The sequence below is a fragment of the Ictidomys tridecemlineatus genome, chromosome 8 (genome assembly GCF_052094955.1).
Source record: "Ictidomys tridecemlineatus isolate mIctTri1 chromosome 8, mIctTri1.hap1, whole genome shotgun sequence".
NCBI lineage: Eukaryota > Metazoa > Chordata > Mammalia > Rodentia > Sciuridae > Ictidomys > Ictidomys tridecemlineatus.
In genome coordinates, this window is record NC_135484.1 from 109,091,083 (window position 1) to 109,118,633 (window position 27,551).

General features: G+C 40.7%; 2 protein-coding genes across 23 annotated transcripts in view; both read left to right on the forward strand.

Moving 5' to 3' along the window:
* Nucleotides 1-14,298, forward strand: part of Trerf1 (transcriptional regulating factor 1) — a 214,395-nt gene extending 200,097 nt beyond the window's left edge. For 17 of the 20 annotated variants that reach the window (XM_040282664.2, XM_078020010.1, XM_040282658.2 and 14 more), the window contains 3 exons: nt 3,731-3,934; nt 6,980-7,227; nt 10,991-14,298. In XM_040282664.2, coding sequence (XP_040138598.2) covers nt 3,731-3,934; nt 6,980-7,227; nt 10,991-11,315 — 777 coding nt within the window. In that variant the 3' untranslated portion in view covers nt 11,316-14,298. The remainder of the gene's footprint in view (nt 1-3,730; nt 3,935-6,979; nt 7,228-10,990) is intronic. The other 3 variants (XM_040282676.2, XM_005318685.5, XM_021721910.3) reach the window with 1 other exon arrangement.
* A 3,569-nt stretch (nt 14,299-17,867) lies between these two features.
* Mrps10 (mitochondrial ribosomal protein S10) lies at nt 17,868-27,019 on the forward strand. Of its 3 annotated transcripts, none has more exons than XM_005318690.5 (7): nt 17,868-17,977; nt 20,719-20,783; nt 20,876-20,948; nt 23,434-23,570; nt 24,522-24,630; nt 26,191-26,280; nt 26,739-27,019. In XM_005318690.5, exons 1-7 carry the CDS (start codon nt 17,930-17,932, stop codon nt 26,820-26,822), a joined length of 606 nt encoding a protein of 201 aa, XP_005318747.1. In that variant the 5' UTR covers nt 17,868-17,929; the 3' UTR covers nt 26,823-27,019. The 3 variants fall into 3 exon arrangements, with proteins under 3 accessions (XP_005318747.1, XP_021577586.1, XP_021577587.1); XM_021721911.3 differs by having other exon boundaries at nt 20,879-20,948; XM_021721912.3 differs by lacking the exon at nt 20,719-20,783 and having other exon boundaries at nt 17,880-17,977.
* Nucleotides 27,020-27,551: the final 532 nt, after the last annotated feature.

Consider the following 27,551-nt stretch of genomic DNA (forward strand, 5'->3'; position numbering starts at 1 on the left):
CATGTTAGGCAGAGGCCCATCTTGGCTGGTGTTGCTTTAAAGGTGGGTAGAAAGGCCCAGGCCAGCACGTAGCCTCAGAGAAGGAGTGGGGGTTAAGACAGTGCCCAGGGGGCCACACCTTCTTGGGCTCAATCCCCAGGAGTCAGTATCAGGCCAGGTCAGGAGCATCCACACCCTCATTGATGAGCTTAAGAAGAGCAAAAAGCTTATGTGCAGAGATGACTCAGGCCCAAAGAAACAAGAAAATCTTGATATAAGGCCAGCAGGGTGCTCCCAGTTCTTTCATGGGCACAGTCAGGCTTCTAAGCACAGTTCGCCAAGTAGAGATGAAGAAAGGGAAGGCTGGGAAGGTAGGGGAGGCACAGTCCTAGGACATGGTCCTGCTCTTTGTCCTCTCGGCCTGTCTGGCACAGCTGGGACAACTCTCCTGCTCATGTAACCTCAGTGTTTTAGTAAAAAACAGATGAGCATTTTCCCTCACCTGGATGGAATGCACAGGAACACGCTCAGGAGCCCAATTATTGAGGACTTAAGGGGTTTGTAAGGAACCATCGCTGTTCAGTAGGCCAGGAGGTCACCATAGCAAGGTCAGCCAAGGTGGTTTGACTTCCATCCTGAGCCCTTGCAAGGCCCTTCCTCCCTTGGAGGCAGAAAGGAGTTATAGGGGTGTGGGTTTCTGTTAAGGAGGTTGGAAGAAAGCATGCTACCCACACCGTCCTGCCCCTGCGCATGCTCATGTTCCCCACTCAGGGCATATCTGGGGCTGATTATGACCAGAACTCAACACAATCCAAGGAACCATCCCAGGCAATTAATTGACTTTGGAAACCAACCCTCGTATAAGGGCAGGGAGCCTGAGTGGGCCAGGAGCAGCTAGCTTCAATGGCTAGGGAGTTTAGGATCTCTAGGCTAGTTACAGATGGACCAGTGTCCCCCTGAGGACATTTGTGGCAGGACCAAGGGTGAAGAAGGCTGAGATTTTGGAATCAGACAGGCAAGATTTTGAATCTCAGTTCATCAGCCATGTGACCTTGGGAAAATTTCTTCTCTGGCAAATTTCCTCATTTGTTTAAAAAAAGAGTTTTTACATGGTTGTTGTGAGAACTAGAAGTGTGTGTGTGTGTGTGTGTGTGTGTATGTGTGTGTTGCTTGATTGGCACAAGCATTCCATACCTTGTCACCATTATCACTAGTGACCATAACACTCAGATTTTTATCTGAGCAGACTTGGGTTGCTGACATTTTTTATCATGTGAATTTCCTTTGCATGCCTGAGAAGTAAAAAATACTTTTTGTACTCAAAGCTTGGGCACCATATTAAATATACAGCCTCCTCCCCACCCTATATTTGACCACTTTCCTCTAACTCGGGAATATTACTACATGTTTCATTTTGCAATACATCATAAAGTGGCCAACTTGTTGATACAGAGTTCTACATGTTAGGATTTTTGTCCTCCTATCTTTGCATCTCTTAGTCACTCTGTTGGGCCATATGGCTCGATGATAAATCATTTTGTGAACTAGTATAGATTGCCAGTTGAAATAAAACCTATCTAAATTCCTGAGGCATTCATAATCACAGTGCGGAATAATTTAGTCCGTAATTTTGTGGCTACATGGAGAGTTTCTTCTAAGAGTTTTTAAGCCAAAAAATGGCATTGTGGGAAAATTATAATTACAACAAGTAACCATGAAACCATTTTCATTAAAAGTTATTATTTAATTCATTTTAAATGCCAAAACTGTAGACCTTGGTCCACTTACTATTTGAGATCACAAAATCCCAGTTGTGTAAAGAAATGGGGGAAACCTTTAGAGTTGCATATAACATAGTGTTGCCAGAAATTCTGGGTTTGAAAAATAGTGGGTTCCTATAGGAATAAGACCACCTCAGTGAACTCTCCTTTGCATGTTCTGTACCCATAAGAGACCTATAGCTTATATCATGCACCACTCTGTAAAATGTATAAGGCCAACATCAGTGTTCATTGAAGTCTTCCAGCAAATATAATCTTTAATAATCTTAATTACCATACAGAAAATCGGGACCATTTCTTAAATATACCTTGTTAATACATCATCTCAAATGTGCACATACATGATAATTACCAATGGATAATACTGAAACAGTCAGAGAGTGCTAGATACCTCATATTGACTGGTATTGTCTTTCTCTCTCACACACCCCAAAACCGACTGGAGGGAGGATGTTTGTGGTTACTGGATCTCAGAGTACCGCTACTCTTCAGAAATTATTCTTTTTGGAAATTTGAGTTTCTGGGTTCTAAGAATCATGGTTTTACCAGTTATGTCACTCCAGGGAAAAGCAGACTAGACTATATGCTCTAAGCAGTGGGTTTGTGAGGAGGGCCTGGTAGGGACAAATGACCTGCTGGGGTCAGAGGCAGCCCGTCATGCCTTTCGTCTCCTCCCTTGTAAAATGGGAGGACTGTTTACGGCCTATTCAGTGACATATCACAGCCCCTTGTTACTGCACACTTTTGTAAACTGTAAAATATACGCTGAAATGAGGGGACTATAACATAGAATGCCTTTTCCCTGGGCCACAGCCCTTGCCCCGCCCCACAAGGACAGAGAGAGAAGAATAGTTAAGCGAGAGGTTGAATGAGGGGCTCCTGGATCCCTGTGTCCCATCCCAACCAGCCAGGCACCCACTCCAGGCTGCCCTGGGAACTTGCTCTTTTATTAACCTTGAGGCAGGGAGGGAACTTTGTTTAATTCTCTGTGTGGTTCCTGTTCTGAAGTAGAGAAGGAGCAGAGTAGCCAAGAGGATACATTTTCATGGAAAATGTCTCTTGTTTATTTTTTTTCTTTTTATTTTATAAAATGTCTCTGGAAGGAGATAATAAATAAACAGAAACATCGAATACACTCCTTTCTGCAAGTCCGCAGCCAGAGAAAAAAGAAAAAGCACATGACAAATAAAAGGGAATCCCCCCTCCATTTTCTCCTTTTCATTCTATTTTCTGTTAAGAATGGAGGAGGAGAGCTCTGAGCCAGGCCTGCTTTCTGTGCATCACAGGGCAAATTGGGCATCTCTCTTGGAAGTATGATATAAAGCCTATAAATCAAATCATTATGGGTCTCTATAGTCTCTCTCCAGAGACACCCTTCCCACTGTTGGGAGGGGAAGGAGGTCCTCAGGAGCAGGGCAGCCTACCTGAGTTTTAGTCATTTGTAAGGTCTGATGATACCCAACAAGGAGGGGAATCTGTAGATAAAGAAATCTCTCCTCTCTGCCACAGTATAATTTTGTATAAGGGATGAGGGGACCCAAAGCACAGCAGGGAGACTTCCTTGACCTCAGACTCCCAAGTGTCCAGAGACCAGCCTTTCAGAGATTGAGCCCTACGGGCTCTGTCAGCCATTCCTTGTGTGGAAAAAAGTGACACAGCAGCCGAGCATGGTGGCACTCGCCTGTAATCCCAACAAATCAGGAAGCTGAGACAGGAGGTTCACAAGTTCAAGCCCAGCCTCAGCAACTTAGCAAGACCCTGTCTCAAAATTAAAAATAACAAGGGCCAGGGATGTGGTTCAGTGGAAAAGTGCCCCTGGGTTCAATCCCCAGTACCAGGAAAAAAAAAAATTTTTTTTAAAGTACCACAGCCTCAGCACCAGCCCCTTGCTGATCTACTGATCTGTAAATTCTGTTCATCACTAAAAATGTTATGTGGGGATGTCCCCTTCTTGCTTTTATTAATACTAGACAAGTGAAGAAGAAGAAGAGTTAGAGGAAGAGGAGGAGGACCTGGAGGAAGACAGGAAATCCACAAAAGAAGAAGAGAGTGAACCCCCAAAGTCCCCGGAGCCACCACCAGTCCCTGTCCTGGCTCCCACCGAGGGACCACCCCTGCAGGCCCTTGGCCAGCCCTCCGGCTCCTTCATCTGTGAAATGCCCAACTGTGGGGCTGTAAGTGTCTGTGTTGTCCAGGGATCTGGAACAAGTGAGGGCCATGCAGCTGCCCCTAACTGTAAGAGATGATGCATTTTTGAAAGGCTATACTTTGAGCAATGAAAATTTGGTAGAGGCCACTCCATGTGGCCATAGTTCTCTTATTCATTAAGTCAAGATATTTATGGCATGTATTTTTTGTTAAGCATAATGCTATGGTTAGAGGACATAAAAGAAGTCCCTAACCTGGCTTAATGGCCCATGCCTGTAATCCCAGCAACTAGATAGGCTGAGGCAGAAGGATCACAAGTTTGAGGCCAGCCTCAGCAACTTAGCAAGATCCTGTCTCAAAATAAAAAATAAAAAGGCCTGGGGATGTAGTTCAGTGACAGTGCCTTCTGGGTTCAATCCCAATACCACATACATACACATTCAGTCCTCAGGCTGATTCCGAGCTCTGTAGCAGGGCTAGGGAAGTTGCTCAATGGTAGAGCATTTGCCTAGAATGTTCAAGGTTCTGGGTTTATTTCCCAACACAAAAAAAGAAAGAAAGACACAGAACTAACCAGGTGAAGTGGAGCTCGCCTATAATCCCAGCAGTTCAGGAGCCTGGGGTAGGAAGATCACAAGTTTGAGGCCAGCTCAGCAAGATTCTGTTTCAAAATTTAAAAATGACTGGAGATATATCTCAGTGATAAAGTGCTCCTGGGTTCAATCTTCAGTACTGCAAAAATAAATAAATGAAAAACTTCAAAGCAAGCTGTGGCCTTCAGAAAGCCCACGGTTTCTTAGTGCCTCTGAACCTCCTGGGCTGCATGTCACCCAAGGTCGTGCCCTGTTGGCATGCATTTAAATGAACAAGGGCACCTCCAGACAGAATCAACCTTTTATAAATGCAATTACTTGCCCCACTGCCTGTAGTTTTACCTATCTGGAAGGTTTTGCATCTCATATTCCATAAAATGTTACTAATTCAAATGTCACTAATTTGAAATTTGAGAAGGTTGTTATAAAGATTTAGCTAAAGTTTGTCTTTGTACTCTGTGGGGACAGAAAGATTGACCTAGCAAACTAATCATGCAAACACCTGAAAGGGAGTCTGTGTAACCACCTAGACTCATTCCCTGCACTAAAGGAGGACCTTACAGAAGCTACACCAGACCATCAAAGGCTCCATGCATATTTTAAAGGAAAATTTTAAAGGTTCTTTTGGACTTCAGGTTTCCACCTGCCTCCCCCACTAGTATAAATTGGGGAGCTTTTCCCAAATCAGGTTTCTTAAAGCTGGGCATACCTGGACAGGCAAATTTTAGAGATATTATCCCAAAATGAGGATGCTGTTCCTTTACAGTGACGCCCCTTGTCCTCAAGTTAGTGCTCTTGTCTTATGTTTGTTTAATATAGAGTGTATCAAATGCTGCTTATTGAGTCTGTCACTTAGATGAAAGAAGCAACAGTCTTTAAAATATTCATATCCTAAAGCAGAAATGTATTGATTTACATTTAAGGAAAAAAGTTTTTTAAAAATGTATACATTTTGCATTAGCTGTGAAGAGAATGGAACCTGCCAACTTCTTTCCATCTGGGTTATTTAATGACCCAATCTCTTCACTCTGTCACTGCCATTTTGTATGGAGAGCTTCAGTTCAGGGATGATTAAGATGTGACTTTAAATGACAACATCTCTTGGTGAATTTGTTCAGAAATTGGATACTTCCTCAATTCATAGTTAGAGTGTACCGTAAATTTTTTACTGAGCGGGAAGTCATCTTTTACTCTCAGCCCCATCAGAAAAGCTCAGCAAGATAGATATTTTTTAATGACTTATTAAAATCAAAGTGGGGAAAGCATGCTGGTGTTTTTCTTTGCATAACAATAGAGGCTGTAGTTGTCAAATCAGTGATAAGATTTTGTTTTTGTCTGTAAGACAATAAACACAGCTTGTGGATGAACACAGAGCAGCCCCTAGAGCTGGGCAGCTTGATGGGCTTCCCAGTTAGCGGTTAACCTTCATAAGCTGGAAGTCCAGGCTCTTGGGATTCAGGGGTATGGATTGCAGTGGTCCTGAACTGAGGACCCAAGAACATTCCATTCCCCCAAGAACATTTGGCCATGTCTGGAGCCATTTTCATCAGGACTATGGAGGTGCTACTGGCACCTGGTGGGTAGAGGCCAGAAGTGCTGCTAAATATCTGGCAGTGCACAGGACAAGTCCCCACAGTGAAGAATCACCCAGCCCCAGGTATCCGTAGTGCTGAGGCTACAACCCCTGCTTTATGGAATCTTGAAAAAGACTTGCAGATTCTTCCCCTTTGTATTATCCTGAATTGAAATGTGGGGGTCTTAAACACTGCTTAAACAATGGGCTTCTGAGATTGGGGTGTGGCTCAGTGGCAAAGCACCAGCACATGAGGTCCTGGGTTCCAGCCCTTGCACTGGTGGTTGGGGGAGGGGGTTAAGCAATGGGCTACTGATTGAGGCTATACATAAGGTACAGAGTGTGCCAGAGCACCTCATCAATGTCCTTCCCACTCTTCCTGGGGGCGCTAGAGCTTCCTGGACAGAGACAGGGCTGAGAAAGTGGGCTGGATTCTGGTCTGCTCCGTTTCAGCCAGAGCATCTCTGCTTTTCACCTGAGTTTGGGGTGAGACCTAATTCTTTAATAAAAAAGGAAGGAATTGGCTTTTAGCCAAAAAAAAAAAAAAAGTTTGAAAGCTGGTCCAACCCCCTCATTTTACATATGGGGGAAAAAAAATGAGATGTCCCAAAGGGAAATGGCCTCAGAGCCACCTGTGAGTTAAGACAAGCTGGATGTAGACCCCTAGTTTCCTGAATTTGAGATGGTGCCTTTGTCCTTTACACATGTGCCACGTTGCCTCTTAGATTATGACAGTGATGGGGTGTGGGTTGGCACAGCATTTGCGGTTGTGGTATTTGAGCTTGGCTTTCTGTGGCATAAGCCCAGAGTTTGCTTAGATAAAACGCTTGTGCCTGTCATTAGACACTGTTTCATATATCACTGTTTTACCAATGAGTAACTAATAACCCTAATTTCCTTTTCAGGACTGTAGATGTCATGTCACTCCCTTTCTTCCCCAGGTGTTCAGCTCCCGACAGGCACTGAATGGCCATGCGCGCATCCATGGTGGCACCAACCAGGTGACCAAGACTCGAGGTGCTGTCCCCTCTGGGAAGCAGAAGCCTGGCGGCACCCAGAGTGGGTATTGCTCTGTGAAGAGTTCACCTTCTCACAGCACCACCAGTGGCGAGACAGACCCCACTACCATCTTCCCCTGCAAGGAGTGTGGCAAGTAGGTGCACTTGAACCAAGGTCTGAACCACAGTGGATGATGGCTCTGTAGGGGCCAGGCCAACACAGTCTGAGGTTTCATCAGCTAGAGGAAGAACCTAGAGTCTCAACTCACCTTCATGCCATCTTTAGAATCTGTAAGGTGAACTGTCTCTCTGACTCAGAAAATGGCCATTCTGGTGTCCTAGAAGGACAAACATCTTCAGAGAGCAAACCTCTAGTGACAAACTTCATTTCTTTGCAGAAAAGTGTGGAATGCCAATTTCCACTTTCTCCGTGCATACCCAAACTGTATTCACTAATGTCACTTATCTTTGCATCCCCGCTAAGTTTTTCTTTTTTTTTTTTTTTTTTTTAAAGAGAGAGTGAGAGAGGAGAGAGAGAGAGAATTTTTAATATTTATTATTTTTAGTTCTCGGCGGACACAACATCTTTGTTGGTATGTGGTGCTGAGGATCGAACCCGGGCCGCACACATGCCAGGCGAGCGCGCTACCACTTGAGCCACATCCCCAGCCCCCCCCCCGCTAAGTTTTTTGAGAATGGCTCCAGAACAGCTAATCAGGAGCTCTCTATAGCAGAGGTGGGCAAAACATCACATGCCTTCCACCACCGCTCGCTCCTGTTCCCAGGGCAGACATCACTAATCAAGCACCACACTCACAGCTATCACATTAAGACAGAGCCTCAGATTCTTTTGATGATCATGCTTCAAGTTTATACAACCAGTTGATTAGAGTTGATACATGGATAAAACCTATTTGTTATCCCTGCCCTCTTAGGGATAGTTTATAACAACTAAAGGGGAAACTTGACAGTAGGTAGTAATAAAAACAGCTTTTACTGAGTACTTACTTCATGTACATGAACTCAGTTTTCACACAGAAACTTCATATGATGCATTCGCTATCTTTATCCTTGTTTTACAAATAAGGATTTAAAATTAGGTAAAATGCCTTGCCTCAGGCCACACTGCCAGTGAAGAACAGAACCAAGATTTGAACCCAGCCAGTCTATAGGCACAGCCTGAGTTCTTGCAGTTACTCTTTCCTTTTGGTTTGCTTTGTGTGCTTACCTTAGGAAGAAAATATCATTGATGGTAAGGTGCATAGTTCTCTCATGGAATTCTAGGAGAGTTCCAGTTTCCTTCCCAGTGAGTGACTTGAGGGCATTTCATGGTCATGCCGATCTTTCAGGAGCCTCACTGAGTTTCTCTTCCCATAACCTCCAATGCCTCAAACACAAGAAATGTCACCTAGAGAGACACCAATCAGGATGAGGCTGAAATTGCCAAGAAAGCATCTCTAGTTACATAAGTAAAGCCAGTTGGAGACCTCTCCCTCCACATCCTCACAGAATGTATCCGGCAGCATTATAGTAGCTGCCATCAATCAGTCAGTCCTCGTTATTTGCCTGGCACTATTTTAAAGAATTTTTGCATGTATTGACTCATTTACTCTTTAGAATACCTTATGAGGCAGGTGTTCTTAGTCACTCTTAGTAAGCTGAAACTAAGGCACGGAAAGTTTAGGCCACATTGGGGTACAAAGCACGCTGTCTGGCCCAGCCTTGTGTGCTTAGCCTCTAGGCCAAGCTGCCTCTGTGTAAACCTAATTCGGTTCTGGGGCACCCACTACAGGGCACTGGACCCATATCTCCCTTACCCCTTGTGGAGCCAGGGATGGGAGAGGAGGATTTAGGTGTTGGTCTCCCCCTCTGTGCTTTCAAAGCATGGAAATGATGTCATCTTTTCCCCCCAACCCCCAACACACACACATTGAGGGAGCTACAGATTGAATGAGTCCACAGACTGATCATCATGCTTATTTGCTTGGAAGAAGGTTACACCACTTACACCACCCCAAGCTCAGTTCTCTCCCACTTGTCTAAGAGTAGAAGTGTGGGGACAGTGGAGTCTTGCCATCCCCTCTGAGAGAAGCCCATACCTTCCACTTATTCCGTTCAAACAGGTTATAACTTCTTATTCCACCAGGTGGAGACAAAGGACACTTTAACAAAAATTCATACAGATTGATCATACCTAGTCTGAAACTCTGAAATCCAAAATCGTTAAAAATTATTGTATAAAAATACCATCCGGCCATGTGCGTAAGGTATATATGAAACAAATGAATTTTGTGTTTAGACTTGGGTTCCATTCCCAAGATATCTCTTATGTATATACAAATATTTAATATATATATCTCAAAAATCTGAAACAATTCTGGGCCCAAGTCTTTTGATAAGAGATATTCAACCTGTATTTCATGCTTTATGACTGTCTTTCAGTGGCATGATTAAAACATTCCTCATTTTTATGTTGCTTGGGTTCTTTTTCTACCAAAAGTCCAGTTAAAATTTATGGAAAATAGAACTACTTTTTGTGGTTTTTCCATCCTGGGAATGATATTAAGTAAATGTTCACAGATGCCTCCATTAGTTCCTGGAATTATGTTTATTACATTAAACAATTTTCATTATGTCTAAATGGAATTCATCAACCCTGTTTAACTTAGGCTTTAGAAATCAGGCTTTTGGGTTTGTTGTTTGTTTGTTTATCCTTCATGAACTTGGAAGTAAATAATAATAATAATAGAGTACTTATGTACCCTATTCATAAACATAGTCTCCCTTCTGGGCAAACTTTTTTCTGGAAAATGTTCCAGATAGTAAATACATTAGGCCTTACAGACCATTCTGTCTGTGCATCAGCTACTCAGCCCTGCCCTGGTAGCACAAAAGCAGCCAGAAACAGAACAAAAAAATCCACATGGCTGCATTGTGTTAAAAGTTTATTTATTAAAAAAATAGGCTAGATTTGTTCTGCTGACCATAGTTTGCAGGCCTCTGGTTAAGAATAACCCCCCAAATATGATGGCTATCCTTTTATCCTAGGACTTCTCAACCTTAGCACTCTTGACATCTGCATATGGTAATTACTTGCTGGGGAACAGGCTTCTTCTGCATCCCTAGCCTCTGTCCGCTTAATGTCAGAAGAACTCTTTCCCCAACCAAAAATGTCTCCAGACATTGCCCAGTGTTGCCTGGGAGGGCATAATCACCCCCACTTTTAATCTTAGTAGAAAATTATATATGATGGCCAATAAGAAGGGGTTTTCAATGAAAAGACGTGTCGATACAGCTCAGAAGTCAAACATCAAGAAGACAGAAGTGAGACCACTGAAATTGACCGTACAGGGTTCCCTGTGACCTTGAGATGGACAGTCAGGTTGAAGTGGAGAAAACAAGAGGTTGATTGGAGAGGGCAGAGGAGAGAAAGGGGGATGCACCAAGTATGTGCAGAAAGATCCTTCCACTACCCTAACCAGAAGAACGGGGACAGAGGCCAGGGCAGATGTTGGGTTGTTTATGATGGGGACTCTCAGAGCTCGAGAGTATGATCTGGGGATTCTTTGTTGGAGAGGGCATGGTTAGTGATGTGGAGGCAAGGAGGCTGAAGGAGGAGAAAGAGCACTGTTCCAGACCCCAGAAGGACCCAAAGTCCTTCTCAAAGGCTTCGGGCATTGTCCTGGGAAGGAGCCTAATCATGCCATCAGTGTGCTCCTGTTCCCATTCCTCTTCCTCTAATGCTTGGAGAGGAGGAAAAGGAGGTAGTAGGCCACAGCAAGAGAATGTCCTAGAACTCTGTCAAAGCCACCCCAAGCCAGATGTCCAACCTGCACCCCCATTCCCCATAGGAAACTGGGATCTCCAGGAACTCGGATCTCTTGTAAATTTTACATGCTGCTTTTTCTTCATTTTTAGAGTCTTCTTCAAGATCAAAAGCCGAAATGCACACATGAAAACTCACAGGCAACAGGAGGAGCAGCAGAGGCAAAAGGCTCAGAAGGCAGCTTTCGCAGCAGAAATGGCAGCCACAATCGAGAGGACTACGGGGTCGGTGGGGACGCCAGGGCTCCTGCCTCTGGACCAGCTGGGTCTGATCAAGCCCATCAAGGATGCAGATACCCTCGATGACGACGTGGTCCAGCAGCTGGGAGGCGTCATGGAAGAGGCTGAGGTCGTGGACACCGATCTTCTCTTAGATGACCAAGATTCAGTTTTGCTTCAGGGTGACGCGGAACTCTAAAGCCCTGTTTGTTGCTTAGAGACAGTGAGAACCCACTGCCTCAGTCTTTATTAATCAGGAAACCTGGACTGCCCGCTTGTTTTGTAACCCTTTTAAACTACCTGTTTAAAAAGTGGTCGTTTTATTCAGGTTTAGAAAAAAAAAATCCAGTTTCTTTTCCTTTTTTTTTTTTTTTAATTGTTGGGGAGGTTGGGGGAATAAATAATTGGCACAACTATCTTTAAGAGGTGTTTCATCTGGGCTACATCCTCACAAGATCATTCCCAGCAGGGAATGGACTTGGCATCCTGTTCCGTTGCTTTCAGATGTCAACCATCCTGGTTGCCTTCTATCCCAAAGCTTGCCATGCGTGTGCGTGTGCGTGTATGTGTGTGCGTGTGTGTGTGAAGCAGGCTGAGCTCTTCATGCTGGGGCCTTGGGCCATTTTTTCCCACCAAGAGTTATTTTTCTGTTCAGATCTGTCAGGAATTGTTCTTTTTCCTCCACCAAAAAAATAGATCAGAAGAACCTATTCTTTTTGCAATGCTGTTCACGGTTAGTGGAGTTCTGAAATTACTTTGTGCCACTTGAAAGATCGATGAAAACAATACTCACTGGGAATTTGCTGTAATTCGTGTCTGCTGGACTGAAGTTTCCCTAGATACCAGCTAAGAGAGGGTTTTCTAACAGGTCATGATTTCAAATAGGAAGGAAGTAGCTTGGAAGGCCAACAAAAATAGTTTCAGATACACTTTTGCTTCAATGTTTGCATTCAAACAATGAATGTATTCATTACAAGTCACTTACCAAAGCACTTCGAGACTTCACAAAGCTGCTTGACTTTGCTCTGCCTCCTCCTGCCCCTGTCAGCAGGGTTGCTGTTTGTACTTGAAGGCAATAAACTTTGTAATCCTTCAAAAATGTCAACATCCGGGCTATTGAACTGAGTCAGACTGACCCATCCCACTATTAGCGCAAAAGTCAGACCGGGACTTAGCCCTGGCAAGGAGGGGATCTGCTCCTCTTGGCCCCTTTTCAGTGTTAATGCCACATGACCTCTGGAGCAGGTGTTCTCAGGCCTCTCCCCTCCCTCGGTAGCTACCCAGCTCCACAGAAAGGTGGCTGTCACTCTGGGCCACTTTGCTGGCTCAGTAATAGCTGGACATCAGACAGAAAATCAGCAGAGGCATGAGGACAGGACCTGAGCATCCTTTAAATTTGACTTTGCAAAAACATTTAGCACACACTCACGGGGGCCCACTGTGACCTGTCGTAGCCCCACACAGGCAGTGGTTTCTGAATCTCAGGAAAGCCACAGACAGAAGAAAAATACAAAGATTTTCTCATTTCCAGCATTCTGTTTTCAGAGAAGATGTCTTGGAGATTTCCTTCCTCTTTAAGGAAAAAAAAAAAAAAACTGCTTTGTTTGCTGCCATTTCAACAGGTTAATCTATCCTGTTGTTTTATCTAAGCAGTTCTGAGTTAAGAACTGCCTGGGCATCAGGCACCAGCTTGGTGGCAGAGTTATTACAGAACCATTGCAACTGTCATGTCATCAGCAGATCTTGAAGTGACCTCCTTCTGGTCTGAGGGTGAGCCTGGAATGGTTTCTGCCATTGGGTCTGTAGAAGCTTATCAAAAGACCAAATGCCCAGAAAAATGTTTATAAAGCAAATGTATCCCTTCTATTTGGAGACTTGCTCGGCTGTTCCAGTTTTAAACATTAAAAATAAACTGAGTTGTCACAGCAAAAAATATAATGCACAATTTAATTTTAATTTTCCATGCAGTATAGGGTAAGGATCTTGGACTTGAAATAACCAAAGAACTCCTCCTTAATGAGACAGTTCAAATACCTGAATTAGTATTTCTTGACTATCAAAGAATCGACTTCCTAGTATAATATATTGCACTTACTTTTTTTTTTTCTGGAATGATCTGCCTGCATGGATGTATTGTGTTTTTGCGTCCCCCACCCACCCACCCCAAAGAACTTTTCTTCCTAATGGTTAATGTCTTCAACACGGTTACTGTTTACTATCAGATGGTTTTTCATTAGTGAATTTAGACCTCTTTGAGAAAGCTTGTATATAAAAAGTTAACAGATATATTTTATGGAAAAACCCATCTTATTTTCAAATATATTTAACTGCTGTTATATTTTATTAGAGGAAGGTTGTAAATATTTTCTAGGAGTTCTATTGTAAAGAAAAGTATTTTTGAAAAAAATTAATGTAATAAAAATGAAAACATTTTTAAATAGCGGCTGTGATTGCTTCCTGTTCTGGCTTCTTTATGTTCTGTTCTCAACAGATGACTTGCATGCCTTCCATATCGGGATGTAACTTATTCAGGTTTGCACTATTATCAGTTGACATCTTAATATTCAGTGTGCTTAACTGTATTTTCCCAGAATGCAGGTCCCTTGGTCCATATCAAAGCACTATGTATAGCATATTCATAATTTTTCTTTTGTAATGTGTGTATTTTTAATAAGGATTTTATGTAACATTTTGGCAAAAAGAGGACAGTATTTTCTAGTGAATTTTATAATAACATTTTGCTAAAAATGTTTCTTCCTAGGTCAGTTTTTGTTAAGGTGAACCAAAAGTCTTATTTTACCAGGGGTTTAAAAAAGTTTGAAGCTTGAAAGCAAAGTTATATTTAAACATCATATGTAACAAATAAATAAAGATGTTTTATAGACTTGTCCTAAAAAGGTGCATTCCTTAATAATAATAATAACTGGGGCATTGTAGGTTGTTTCCCCACCTGAGTGTTAAGCATTTTTTAAAATTATCACAATACTTTTTCAGGAAGAGAACCAGGAGAATTTTACTTCAGTTTCAGTCATTTACCTTAGAAATTTATTACAGTTCCTAGAGACGGGCATTCATCAAAATAGAAATGTAACCAAATACATGCTGTCCTATTTATTTGTGAAAACCTGATTCAATATTGCATCAGCTGCTCTGAAAATAAAATATTATCTTTCTGAGTTTCATTTGGCTTAAATATTTCTTTTTTCTAGCCACTGGAATGACTTTTCAATGCCGAATAAGCGCTAGTTGGTTTATGTTGACACAGATTTGAGAGGCCGGCTGGTCAACATTTCATTCTCATTGAAGTACCCCCCTCCAGCCCTACTCCAGAAACCAGGATGCACATTTCTGCTCCTCAAGCAGTGGATGGGCCACTTGAAGATGTGACATACTCTAACTAGTATTGTTCAAGCTCAGTATTACCTATAGGAGTCTACAATAAGCCACAGCATTCATGTCTGCCCTGATTTATTTCCATTTTATATGTGGATTTGCAAATCAATGTGTGTTTGCTTTTTTTTGGTGGAGGGGGCGGGTACCTGAGATTGAACTCAGGGGCACCTGGCTGCTGAGCCACATCCCCATCCCTATTTTTTATTTTATTTAGAGACAGGGTCCCTCTGAGTTGCCTAGTGCCTCACTTTTGCTGAGGCTGGCTTTGAACTAGCTATCCTCTTGCCTCTCAGCCTCTGGGATTACAGGCGTGTGCTACCTCACCCGGCCACTGCAAAAAAAATTAATATCCAGAAAGAACAAACAGGTACCTGGGAACTGATCCAGATTCACTGTTGGGAAGAGCAAAAGTTCAAGCTTTCTTAATATTCTGAACTTCCTCACCTTCACCCACACATTTGCAGCAATTTACAGCAGATGCCCAATAACTATTGGTTAACTACCTTTCTAGTCTTCCAGGTATGCTGGGGGGCAGGGGGGACAACCTCAAATCAATTCGGTGTTCCGTGATTTCCCAGTCTGCCTTCCTCAGCGACAGCCAGTCCGCTGAGTTGTATGTGTTCTAGAAATGTGGATGAATTTTAATGTTGACAAAAACTAACCCTAATTAGACATTTTAAGAAATTGAATAACACATTCCTAAATGAGTGGTTAAGTGATCTTTGTCTTATTTTTGCAGTGCTAGGGATTGAACCCTGGGCTTTGCAAATGCCCGGCAAGTAGTACCCTTGTGCTACACCCCGAGTCCTGTATGGGATCTCTGATCACAGATATCCCTACATAAAACAGCCATAAAAGGGCCCGACTGTTTCTTTTATGTAAGAGATAATCTTTTGAAATGGCTCCTTTTAAGAACAGAACTGGTGCAATCAAAATACAATTTTGTTGTGTGTGCTCTTTGTCTTCGTGCAGATACAGCAAAATGCACCTGCTCAACCATCTGGAGCCTGCTCTTCTCCATTAGGTCAGATGTTTGAAAGTCTAGGCTGTAGGAAAGAGATCCACAACGGATAGGCCAAGCTTCAGAACGCTGTCTATCCCCACACTGTCAAAGAGCCCTGTCCACAGCCCTACTGTTGGCAAAACCTGGCCCCCTTGTGTGGTGTGAGGGTCAAACCCAGGGCCTTGCCCTTGCTAGGCAAGTGCTCTACCACTGAACTACATCCCCAGGCCTCTTTTCCCTTTACAATGACTGTCCCCTTGCTCCCAGCTAACTGGACCAGGTTGACATGGGACCCAAAGTCATTAGGCCAATAGGCCAGTCAGTCACATATGATATGGCTTAGCCAAGAAAGATGAGGAGACTGAATCAAATTCCCACATCTGAGACAGAACAAATGAAGAAACTTGATGAGCTAGAGGCAGCAAGCCATGGCAACAAGCAGGGCAGAGCCCTGGGGGAGCAGGAACAAATCAATCCACAGGAAGGTCATCAGAGGACTAGCAAGGACATCAGTCCCAGACTGACTGTAGCACAGTCTCTGGGGCCCAGAAGAGTTTGGGCCACCATGTCTTTAAAAGTAAACCCGTTTTCTTTTGTAGTAGGGTGTGGTGGAGGATGGGTGTTTGATTCCTTTAATCCAAAGGAGACTCAAATAGAACTGGGCCTCATCAGAGAATCAGAACAAGCTCTCTGCTGGGGCAGGAAAAGAAGGCATTGAACTAGGATTTCAAAGATGGTTCTTGGTTCAGTTGAAACCAAGCTTGAGTGAGTTATTTCCTCTCTGAACCTGTTTCTTCACCTATAAAATTAGGAAAAAATTCATGTCTGAGATTAAGTTAACAAATTTTTTTTTTTTTTTGTGTGTGTGTGTGTGTGTCTGTAAAATCTGGAGAGAGAATCGTAATATTACCATCATTGTGGCTACAGAACACTTTCCAAACTCAGGCTACTCAAAGGAGCAGAGGCCAGTTGAGGAGTCATTGAGAGACTGATGCAAACTTCAGAAGCAGCGAAACAGATGGGGGTTGGGATGGCGGTGGGGGCAGGAGTGCTGCTTTCAGGAAAACCCATTGGCTGAGATAGACCACTTCCAACCTCACAATTAAGACAGCCTAATGTTGAGGAGGACCCTGGGTGGTCAGCCATGATGGGGCACAGCTGAGCCAAGCGAAGTGCGCATGGGTGAAATGTGTGCTGTTTCCATACCATGCTGTAGGACCACTCTGCCACCCTCACATGGACTACATTCTACTGAGCAGAGCCCAGTTGGAGGGGCAGAAAAACTGGTTTCTGCTCCTAAATCTCTCATTCATGTATGAAATGTTGCACAAATTATTCTACCCTTTACTTTGTTCTCTTGCCTGCAAAATAGAGTAAATAAGGAGAAATAACAACTTGTGAGGTGAAACAACAACTACATTTGTATAATGCTTTATTTAGATGCTTTGAGTGTTCTCATAACCTTGATCCTCTTAATCTTCTCCACGACCTTGTGAAGCAAAAGATACAAGAAACTTTAAGTTGCAAATGGTAGATGAAATTGATTGTATATTATGTAGCAGACAATGTACTAACTATCATACATCAGTATCTCATTTAATCATAGACACTATTTGAAGTGAAATCTATTATCATCTCTATTGGACGTATGAGAAAATAAGCTCAAAGTGGGAAAGAAACTTGCCCAGAGTCACTCAGCTAAGTGGTAAACCTGAGATTACAATCCAAATTTCCTAATTATAAATCTCGAGTTTTCCATTAAATTGCCTATGTGAAAGCACTTTGGAAAACAATAAAGCTTAGAAATTTGCACAAATGAAAGAAAATTTTATTACAGCAAATCTGATTCACCAAATTAAACTACTGTGGACATTAAGTACTAGGCACTATTTGGGCTCGTTTTAGTAGGTGAAGGCATTCATTGTAGTCTCAAATACTAGAGTAACATAAGAAAATGAATGATTTAGGAAGATTAGTAAGATGGAGCTATATAAGATACCTGGGGCACAAGAATTTCAGTTGGTGTAGGGAAGGAAAGTAACTTTAAGGAACAAAACTACAAGTCTGTTGCAATAAGATAAATGGTTAGGATTTGGGCTCAGTAGTTGGTAGTTGTTTTTTTTTTCCAAGCTTTTGCTGTGTTGGCCTCCAGCCTCATGGAACCCCATAGAACAAGCATGGTTTGACGGTAAAAATACTGATGAAACTTGATTACTAGGTAGATGTGGGCTCAAGCAATTCTACTCAGACGCGATTGCAATCAGGAAGCCGATCCAACCCTCAAAAGCAAGGAATCACGTCTCTATGGTTGTTCCTGTGGCGGAACACGAGGACGTACGCTCTCCTTTCATCGAACTCTATGGTCTTAGGACGCACCTGTGACCCCGGAAGCTCTTCTGGAAGTTCGGAGCAGCAAGATGGCGGCGCGGACAGCGCTTGGCGCTCTGTGCCGGCACCTCTGGCAGGTAAGGAGAGATTTGGGGAGACTGGGCGGGCCAACGGGGACAGTGGTTAATTCCCGCTGCCACCCGCTGTTCAGCCCATCAGGAGTCTTCCCCGATATCTGTTACTCGTCCCGGGCAGCTGTTTGCAGAAAGGTGATGAGAAAAGCCTTGGTTTTATTTCTAATTGTCGCGCAAAGATAGGAACAAGAACGTTAGGGCTGGAAAAAATAGTGAACGTCTTATGTTCCACAGGCTCCGAGAAGACCGGAAACCTGCCTCGCGAAAGTCTGCCGCTGAGCCGGCTCTAGATTTCAGTCCCCAACTAAAATGGGACATCTTCCTGACACCCGGGGATTGGGAGATTTAGGGGATGGTCTCTGAAGTTGGCAAAGTGGTTTAGATATCCTCCACACATTTCTTTGGAAGAGAAACAAAAACTTAAGCAGCGGTTCTCAGGCTTTTTAACCAGAGGACCCCGTCCCACTTTTGGAGATAAGGACTCCAAAGAGATTTTCAGTTTTGTGAATCTTAACTACCTATGTTTTGGTTTGCAAAAATAAAACTGAGAATCTTTAAAATACCCGTTTAAAAAGTAACCCTAATAAGCCGGGCGCGGTGGTGCACGCCTGTAATTCCAGCTATTCAGGAGGCTGAGGCAGGAGGATCACAAGTTTGAGGCCATCCTAGGCAGTTGAGCGAGACCCTGTTTCAAAATAAAATATAAGAAGGTCTGCGGATGTAGTTTAGAGTTAGAGCGCCCCTGAGTTCAATCCCCAGTAGGGGGAGGGAGGAGTAACACTAAAAATTCTTTACATGTTAACATAGTTAACATTTTTTGGGAAGTGTGTTCTCCAAAACAAAAGCAGATTACCTGAGGAGTGGCAATGTTTTTCACTTTTACAGAGATCTCTAATATTTGGCTTAATAGAAGACTGCTGGATTTTCATATTTGTTTTTTGCATTTTGTTTTATCACACATTATTCATCCTTGAGAAAATGCCACTGTACACTATGAGAGAATGAGACAAGTTTTAAATAACATTTTAGTGTTATTATGAAAATAGTTTTGATTTCCCAAATCTGGAAGTGTCACAGAGACATCCCCCTACGCCGGTCTTCAGACCACACTTTGAGGACCACTGTTTTTTAGATGGTGTTAGAAGTTGAGATTTTTGAAGTGCTAAAATGAACTTATCCAGACAAAGTTCCCCAATCACACGCCCTTAAAAGAAAAAAAAAATTTTTTTTTTTTTTGTACTAGAGTTTAAACCCTGGGACACTTTACCACTGAGCTACATCCCAGCCCTATGTATATATTTATCTATTTAGACAGGGGTTTGGTAAATTCCCCAGACTGGCTTTGAATTTGGATCCTCCTATCTCAGTCTCCTGAGTAGCTTGGGTTACAGGTGCATGCCACCACATTGTGCCCTCTCAAATTTTTTAAAAAGAGAGCAAAAAGAAAATTTAAGAACTTAAGTTGATTGGTGGATATAACAACACTTTAGGCAGCTGTTAAAAGCTGAGATTTATAGAGGAAGAGTATTACTAAGAAGTGTCATATTCCTTAGATTTCTCCTTTTTTGCACAACTGGATTGTGTGGTCACTGGCATAGATGCAAGAAGGAAGTTTTCTTTGGGATTGTGTGTGAAGAATGATACATACTTCTTGCTACCTTGTATTTGCCTAATTTCCTTTTTGTTTTCTTTTTTCTCATGAGCCAAGGGAGAATATGAAAAGTTTTGAATTGTCTCCAACTTGAGTAAAGAGAAGAAAAACAATAAAAATAGGCTTTTAAAACATTTAAGTCAGGGCTGGAGTTGTGGCATGTGTGAGACCCTGTGTCCGATCCTTAGCATATAAATAAGTAAATTAAATAAAAGATCCATTGACAACTAAAATACATTTTTTAAAAAAACCACTTAAATGACAATCGGTTATTTTAATTAAGCTTTGCTTGTGCCAACTTGTTATTTTCATCTTCATTGTATTTTGAGGATTCTGTGCTCCTACTTTCTCAAGGTACACTTTTAAATATCAGGAAAGCTTAAAGGAAAAACAGGTAGTATAGAGTAGCATTTAAGTTTCCTAAAACAAAAAAGTTTTGTTCCACTAGGGGGTGCTCACAAGAAAGGATTTGGCATTGCTGAATTGTTGCCTTGTGTGGCATAGCAGTTAGTAATGGGTGCAAGTTCCAGTGTGTACTGTATTTCAGTTACTTTATAAGCTAGTTATCCTAGCCAAGCCAAGAAATGCATATGCTTGAAAAGATGCATGAGGCTTCAAAAGAAGGGTACTTATTCCAACTCTTAATAAATTAAATAGACAATAATAAATTAAATTATATATTCAATTATTTTACTGCATAAAAATATTTGTTCCACCAGGGGGATTGTGTTCACTGGCACAGATGTACAGTTAATCTGTAAAAAAAATAGTGGGAAAATAAAGTCACGTTTGATGCTTTTTTTTTTTTAATGTCCACATGTTTAATTCATAGATTTTTTTTTTTCCTTGTGGGAGTTGAGATTCTAGTGTTTTGAGAGTGCTTTTTAATTTTCAACCATTGTCCTCTTATTTATTCTGAAATTAATCTGTCCCTTTTAGGTATCCAAACTTCTTCATTTGAAATAATCAGATATCCCTTTATTTGAAGCATCATGTATCTTTTAATTTTTAGTGGAAACTGAGTGGTTTGGAAATTGACTTTAATTCTAATATATGCCCCCCCTCCCACTTTTTTTTTTTTTTTTTTTTTAAGGGCTTGGGGAATTTGTCTGTAAACAGTTCTAAGAGCAATACAGCAAAGAATGGTGCCTTTCTTCTGTAAGTATACATTGGACAAGCCTAATTGAATTAAAAAATGGGCCTGTGTGCTTTTTAACTTGGTTTTCTCTTTTTTTTTTCCCCACTCATAGCAGTACCAGCATGAAGTGGGTACAGTTCTCAAACCTTCACATTGATGTTCCAAAGGATTTGACCAAACCTACTGTATGTATAAGAAGATACATACATTAGCATAAGAAGATACATCATCAATAACTTTTCCTAATGATTTCATTTGGGTTTGTTTTCCAAACACATTATGAATAAAAACAGATTATTCTGGAATACTAGCAAATGTACAGTATGCATATTCTTGCATATTCTCCAGTGTCCCTGGGTGTTCATGTGTTATCTTTCAGAGTATCAAAATAAGTTCTAAAAGAACACATTATTTAACCCAAATAACTGTGGTAAAGAATAGTTTTACTCTTAGCTCAGCATAATTGAGGAGTTGTAATACTTGATGTTATATTGTGGAAAAGTACTTTTCTTATAAATTTCACATCTTTGTTTTCATTTTAAGTTACTGAGTCTAGGCCTGGACAGTGCTTTATTTTTCAGAGTGAAAAAGAACACAAATTATGGAAATCCAGAAGGAGCTATGTAACCTTGTAGAAGCACTGATTCCATCAGCCCAATTTTTGTGTTATTTGTAATTTTAAAAAATCCTTTCAAGGGGCTGGGGATGTGGCTCAAGCGGTAGCGCGCTCGCCTGGCGTGCCTGCGGCCTGAGTTCAATCCTCAGCACCACATACAAACAAAGATGTTGTGTCCGCTGAAAACTAAAAATAAATATTAAAAAATTCTCTCTCTCAAAAAAAAAATCCTTTCAAATTCTAAGTCCTTTCATTTCCACCTATTAAAAATACAGTTTTGTATGAATCCTTTTAGACATTTGTCCATGCACATTTTATTCATGCAGGTACACACCAAAATAAAATTGTGTTATACTAAATTTACTTAGTAGATACTGGCTATATCTCTGTGGCAGTACATTTATTTATTTATTTATTTATATTTTTAAGATTTTTTTTAGGTGTAGATGGACACAACACAATGCCTTTATTTTTATTTTTTTTTATGTGGTACCAAGGATCGAACCCAGGTCCCGCCCGTGCTAGGCGAGCCCTCTACCGCTAAGCCACAATCCCAGCCCCATGTGATAGTACATTTAAACAGTGGTCTCCAACTCGGATGACTGCAGGGGCCAGGCTTGGAAGAAGAGGTGGCAATGTGGGCACAGTGGCATACTGTCCTTGTACTTCTTACTCTAGCCACAGTGACCATATCAGAAATCAGACTTACTGATGCCTAATCACCAAATCTCCCAACCTAAACTAATATCCAGATTTTAATAAGAAATCTCCTGATTTTTAACATTCATAACAAATTAAAACCCTACAAGGGCTTTAATTTAGTGGTAGAACTCTTGCCTAGTGTGTATAAGGCCCTGTGTTTTATCCTCAGTACTGCAAAAACTAATATTTAAATATAAAACCCTACAAGAATCAATCAGAACACATCTTTGGACTATATTTGCACTTCCACATTGTCCTCCAGCTTTAGGATATCAGTATATCCTGTTTTTTTCAACAACTCCATTTGGAGTAATTGAGAGTAAATGTCTAGCTTCCTGGTTAGTAAGTCGATCTTTTTAGAGATGAAGTAATTTAACCCTGAATCATAGGATTAGTAATATAATTTACTGGTTTAACAGGTGAATGAAATACAGATAATTCACCTTTTGGAAGACAGACAGAAATGTCAAACCCATTATTTCTAAGGTCTTTGGGTATTAGAGTGGAAGAGAGAGAAGTTATAGGTACAGTCAGTGTCATAACATTTTAATTAGACATGAGTAATATATATATTAAAGCAGGCAAAGCATACATGAAAAAAAACCTAATTAAAAAAGTGAATAGAAATAGCTTCAGTTCGTATAACAATGTTTAACAATTTATAAGCACTTTAATTTGTGTTTTCTTAGTTTTTCCTTCCTATGAGCTATAGCAAGGTCTCTTATTACTGTGTTTTATATATGAGAAAACTAAGGGGCAGTGAAATAAGGTTTGCCCATGGTCCTTCAACTATAAATAGAGTGTAATTCTCAATCCAGATCTTTTGATAAGGTTATTTTTGTTAACAGACCCTGAGATTATTTCTTATTGTATATAACACAGTTCCATTTTGGTGTCCATGTACATGATTAAAATGACTACATATGGGACAAATGTCTAGAAAGATCATAACAAATTGTTAATGTGAATATTGGGCTCAGTAATTATTAAGTTGGCAGGGCCTGCTAATGATTTTGTAGGTTGCCTTGAAAGTTCTTTTGATTCAAACTGTGTTTTAGCAACTTCCGAGGGTCATTGTGCAAATCTAAATGTGCTAGCATGTAGGTAGTTAAATAACAGTGTTAAGATGTTCCTCAGCATTTTTCTTCCCATTTATTAGTAAACTAAAGTTTTTTTGTCAAGGATAAAATGTTAAGTTTTCTAGTTGTAAATATGAGAGGAAACACAATTGAATTTTTTTTTTTTTTTTTTACAATGCTGGGGGTTGAACCCAGTGCCTTGTGCGTGCAAGGCAAACACTCTACCAACTAAGCTATATTCCCAGCCCTTGAAACTTTTCTTTTTCATTTTAGATAACCATTTCTGATGAACCAGACACATTATATAAACGTCTGTCGATTTTAGTAAAAGGCCACGATAAGGCCGTATTGGACAGTTATGAATATTTTGCGGTGCTTGCTGCTAAAGAACTTGGTATCTCTATTAAAGTGTAAGTAAAACTTTTCCTAATCTGATCTGGTAGCTGCTGTAGTATAATAACGAGGAAACTGGTGCTGATCCCAAATCGGTCTGAGCTCATAAAGTGGGGTACAAGTCATGATGGGTTGTTTAGGTTTGTCATGTTATCCAAAACAGGATCATCCCTTTCTGTCTACTGGAACTTTTAAATACTGGAATTAGTAAACAGGATAATGAAAGAAATCTCACTGACATTAAGAGACCCAAGAAGCCTATGAATCTCCATGAAACAGGGAGGTAAATTAGGTGAACAAACAAGCCTTTCAGACCCTTTGGATGTGATGATCTTTTTGTCTGCTGCATCCATTGTTTCCACTCTGCCCTAAGGAACACCACTCACCCAGGAGTACATGCATGTGTAAGGAGCTTCATATGGCTTTGGAGTCACTCCAGGGTAAAGAAGAACTGCCTCCTTTGTCTTGTCCCCTGCTCCTTCTTTGTTGAACAGGACTTACTTGGGGCTATCCCAGTCTGACAAACAAAAACAGAAGGCCAGACTTTTTCCCAAAACAAAATACAATTTTGTGGTTATCAACATAATCTGTTTTCCTCAAACAACACACAGCAGGCATGACCACTGTATTCACCACACTGTTGTGCTCTTCACAGGTCATGCATTTGGTCAATAAGGGACTCAATAGGCATAAAAACAGAAACCATGAGTGCATGAATGTGTTCACAATTTGTTTCCAATGCTTTTGAGTCTATGGGAAAAGCTTCCCATTGTTATCTGTGGTGTTTGTTTTGGCCTGAGCTTTGTAACAGTAGTTGTTAAAGATGACAGTCTGATGAATGAAGTTAGTAAATACCTATAATTGAGTTTGAGCCTGACCTACAAAATTGTGGAATCATGATTTGGCATCAGTGACATGGGTTTTAATGTCATTTAGCTTAAGTTTATTATTTTGTCTATTAATTTCAGACATGAACCTCCAAGGAAAATAGAGCGATTTACTCTTCTCAAATCAGTGCATATTTTCAAAAAACACAGAGTTCAGTATGAAATGAGAACACTTTACAGATGTTTAGAGGTGAGTTTATTTCACCCATTAAGGCATTTTTTAAATATCCAGAATTTAAAATAATATGTATCATAAGTTTCCTTTAACCATGACTTCCTTTTAGCCAGCCTCTACCTTTTAGTTGTAGAAGGCAAATGTCTTTTTTGGTGTTCATGGAAGCCACATAGTAGAAAAACCAAACTCCAAGCCATCCTTTATAGTAGTAAATACTCTAATGCATAAATGCAGATTATACTAATTTTTTTCTCTCCAGTTTTTTTTTCTTTTTATGTCAGCTAATTTTTATATAATCAGATAGCACTGGAATAATTTTGCTCCATGCTTCAAAATCCTAGTTTTTAATACAACTTATAATTATTTCCACAATCTAATGGGATTTTTCTGTGAAGATGATATACAGCATTAAGTTTTTCTTTCAACTGTTATCATTCATTTATGTGTTCACTAGAGCTAGTATAGTTTTATTATTAAAGGAAGCTGTGAGATCTGGAGTCAGACTGACAGTATTAAAAAGTTCAAGTTTTGGTGCTTACTAGCTATGTGATGTGTGCATCATCTATAAAATGAAAATAATAATGAACCCAGCTCATAAAGTTAGCGTGAGGATTAAATGACATATTTGGGTAAAGCACTTAGAATACTTCCATCACACAATGAATGATTAATAAGTGTCATTTTTTAAAAAAGCATATGTGTTTTACATGAAAGCACTGTACATTTAAGGGTACAAATATGTTAGCAAGGCAAGATAGTACAGGCAGACTGAGGAAGGAAGGTCTTAAGTTCAAAACTAGCCCTGGCAACTTAGTGAGACCCTGTCTCAAAAGTAAAAAAAAAAAAAAAAAAAAGGGCTGTGGATGCTTGCCTAACATGTGTGAGGCTCTGGGTTCAATCCCCAGTATGGCAAAAAAGGCTCAGTGGCAGAGCACTTGCCTAGCATGCATAAGGCACTGGGTTCGATTCTCAGCACCATATAAAAATAAACAAATAAAATAAAGGCATCGTGTCCATCTACAACTACCAAAAAGTTGTTTTTAAAAAGCTGGGGGGCGTGGTACACAAATATGTTAAGAAAAGGTTCCTACTTTTAAAGGAAAAAGGTCTAAGTAATCCTTTTGTTTTTCTTCTTTTGTGATATTGGGAGTCAAACCTACGGCCTCATATATGCTAGGCAAACCCTCTACCACTGACCTATACCCCCAGCCCTAAAGAATAAAGAAAGACTCAAAATTTTATCTATGTCAGCAGAATCATCTTGCTGTAGTGCATAATAAAAATCATAAACTAACTTTATCTGGTAATCTAGTCTTGTTTCTTTTTGGTTTTATTTGGTGTTTTGTGGACCCCTGGCTTTTAGGGTGGCATCTGGTAAGAAGCAGACTTCAGGGCCCCATATCTAGTTCAGCCAAAGGATATACTTTCTTTTTTTTCTTTTTTTAGTCTGTTAAAGATTCTTAGGGGAAAACCAGGCTTCACTTTTACCAAAAAACAAACAACAAAGAAAAAGACTTAACAAAGATTTCTGCTTTAACAGCATAGCATGAACTGTTTTTATGTCTGATATTTTAGTTAGAGCATCTAACTGGATGCACAGCAGATGTCTACTTGGAATATATTCAGCGAAACTTACCTGAAGGAGTTGCCATGGAAATAACGAAGGTAGGACTTGAATTTCTACCTCTTTGGGGGATACCTGTGTTGTATCAGCCTGGTATATCGCAGCCTGGTCTTGGCCCCTGCAGTGGAGAGGAAGACCTGTCGCACTGGAAGCTGTGTGTGCACAATGGCTGGGGGTTCCCCCATTCCCGTGCAATCTCAGAATCCCCCCACATCCTCATTGAGCCATCTCTGAAGTCTTCCACCCTACTAGTTGTCTGGACTTGGTGACCACATTGTGTAGCGTTCCCTGGAGATCACTGAGGATCAAATAAATTATTTATATATATATATATATATAAAAATTATTTTATATATATATATATAAAACAAATGCCTTACATATATCAAGTTGCCTTCTCCCCATTTTAGACTCCTACAAAAAGGCAAAGGGGATTTAAAAAATTAACAAATTCACTTTGTAGCAAAGATCATTTAAATAGTTTTGTTTCTGTTTTTAGACACGGTTAGAACAATTACCAGATCACATCAAGGAGCCAATCTGGAAACAAGTACCAGAGGAAAAAGAAGAAAGCAAGTCATGAAGCTTCAGGGAACCACTTTGGACTTGAAAGAAGAGTGGGCCAGATATGTGTGTTTGAGTGGAGAGTGCTTGCAGCTGAGGCAGTCTGGAGTTCTCCTCACTGCTCTGTTGAGTCCTCTTGCCCAGTTCAGTTGAAAACAGGGAATGGAAACTTAATGACAGGCTGAAATGGAGTAAAAGACATTTTGTTCTTTTTTATTCATGTCATTGTTTCCGTTCCAGTTTTAAAAACTTGAGCAGCTAGCCATGGTGGTGCACATTTATAATCCCAGCTGCTTGGGAGGCTGAAGCTGAAGCAAGTTCAAAGCCAGCCTCAACAACTCAGTGAAAGCCTATCTCAAAATAAGAAAAGAGCTAGAAATGTGATTTGGTGAGAGATTCCCCTGGGTTCAATCCCAAGTACCACAAAAAATAAAAAGTACAAGCGAACCACTTGGATACTCTGGGCCAAGAGTCAAATTTTATATTTTGTTCTGCTATTGTTCTATTATTAGTTTCTACTGATTTTAATTTATAGTATTTCACATATTGGAAAATGAGTGGTTTTTTTCACACACTTTTTTAATTTTAAATATCCTCAAAAGAGAACCTTTGGTTAATTTAACACTGAGCAGTTAAAGGTTTTAATCTTTACTTTCGTACAGGCTAGCATATGCTGCCTTGGCGGTAATGACCAACAAATTGACCTTATTTAAACATTACATTTTTGAATGTGGATATACCTGCAGCA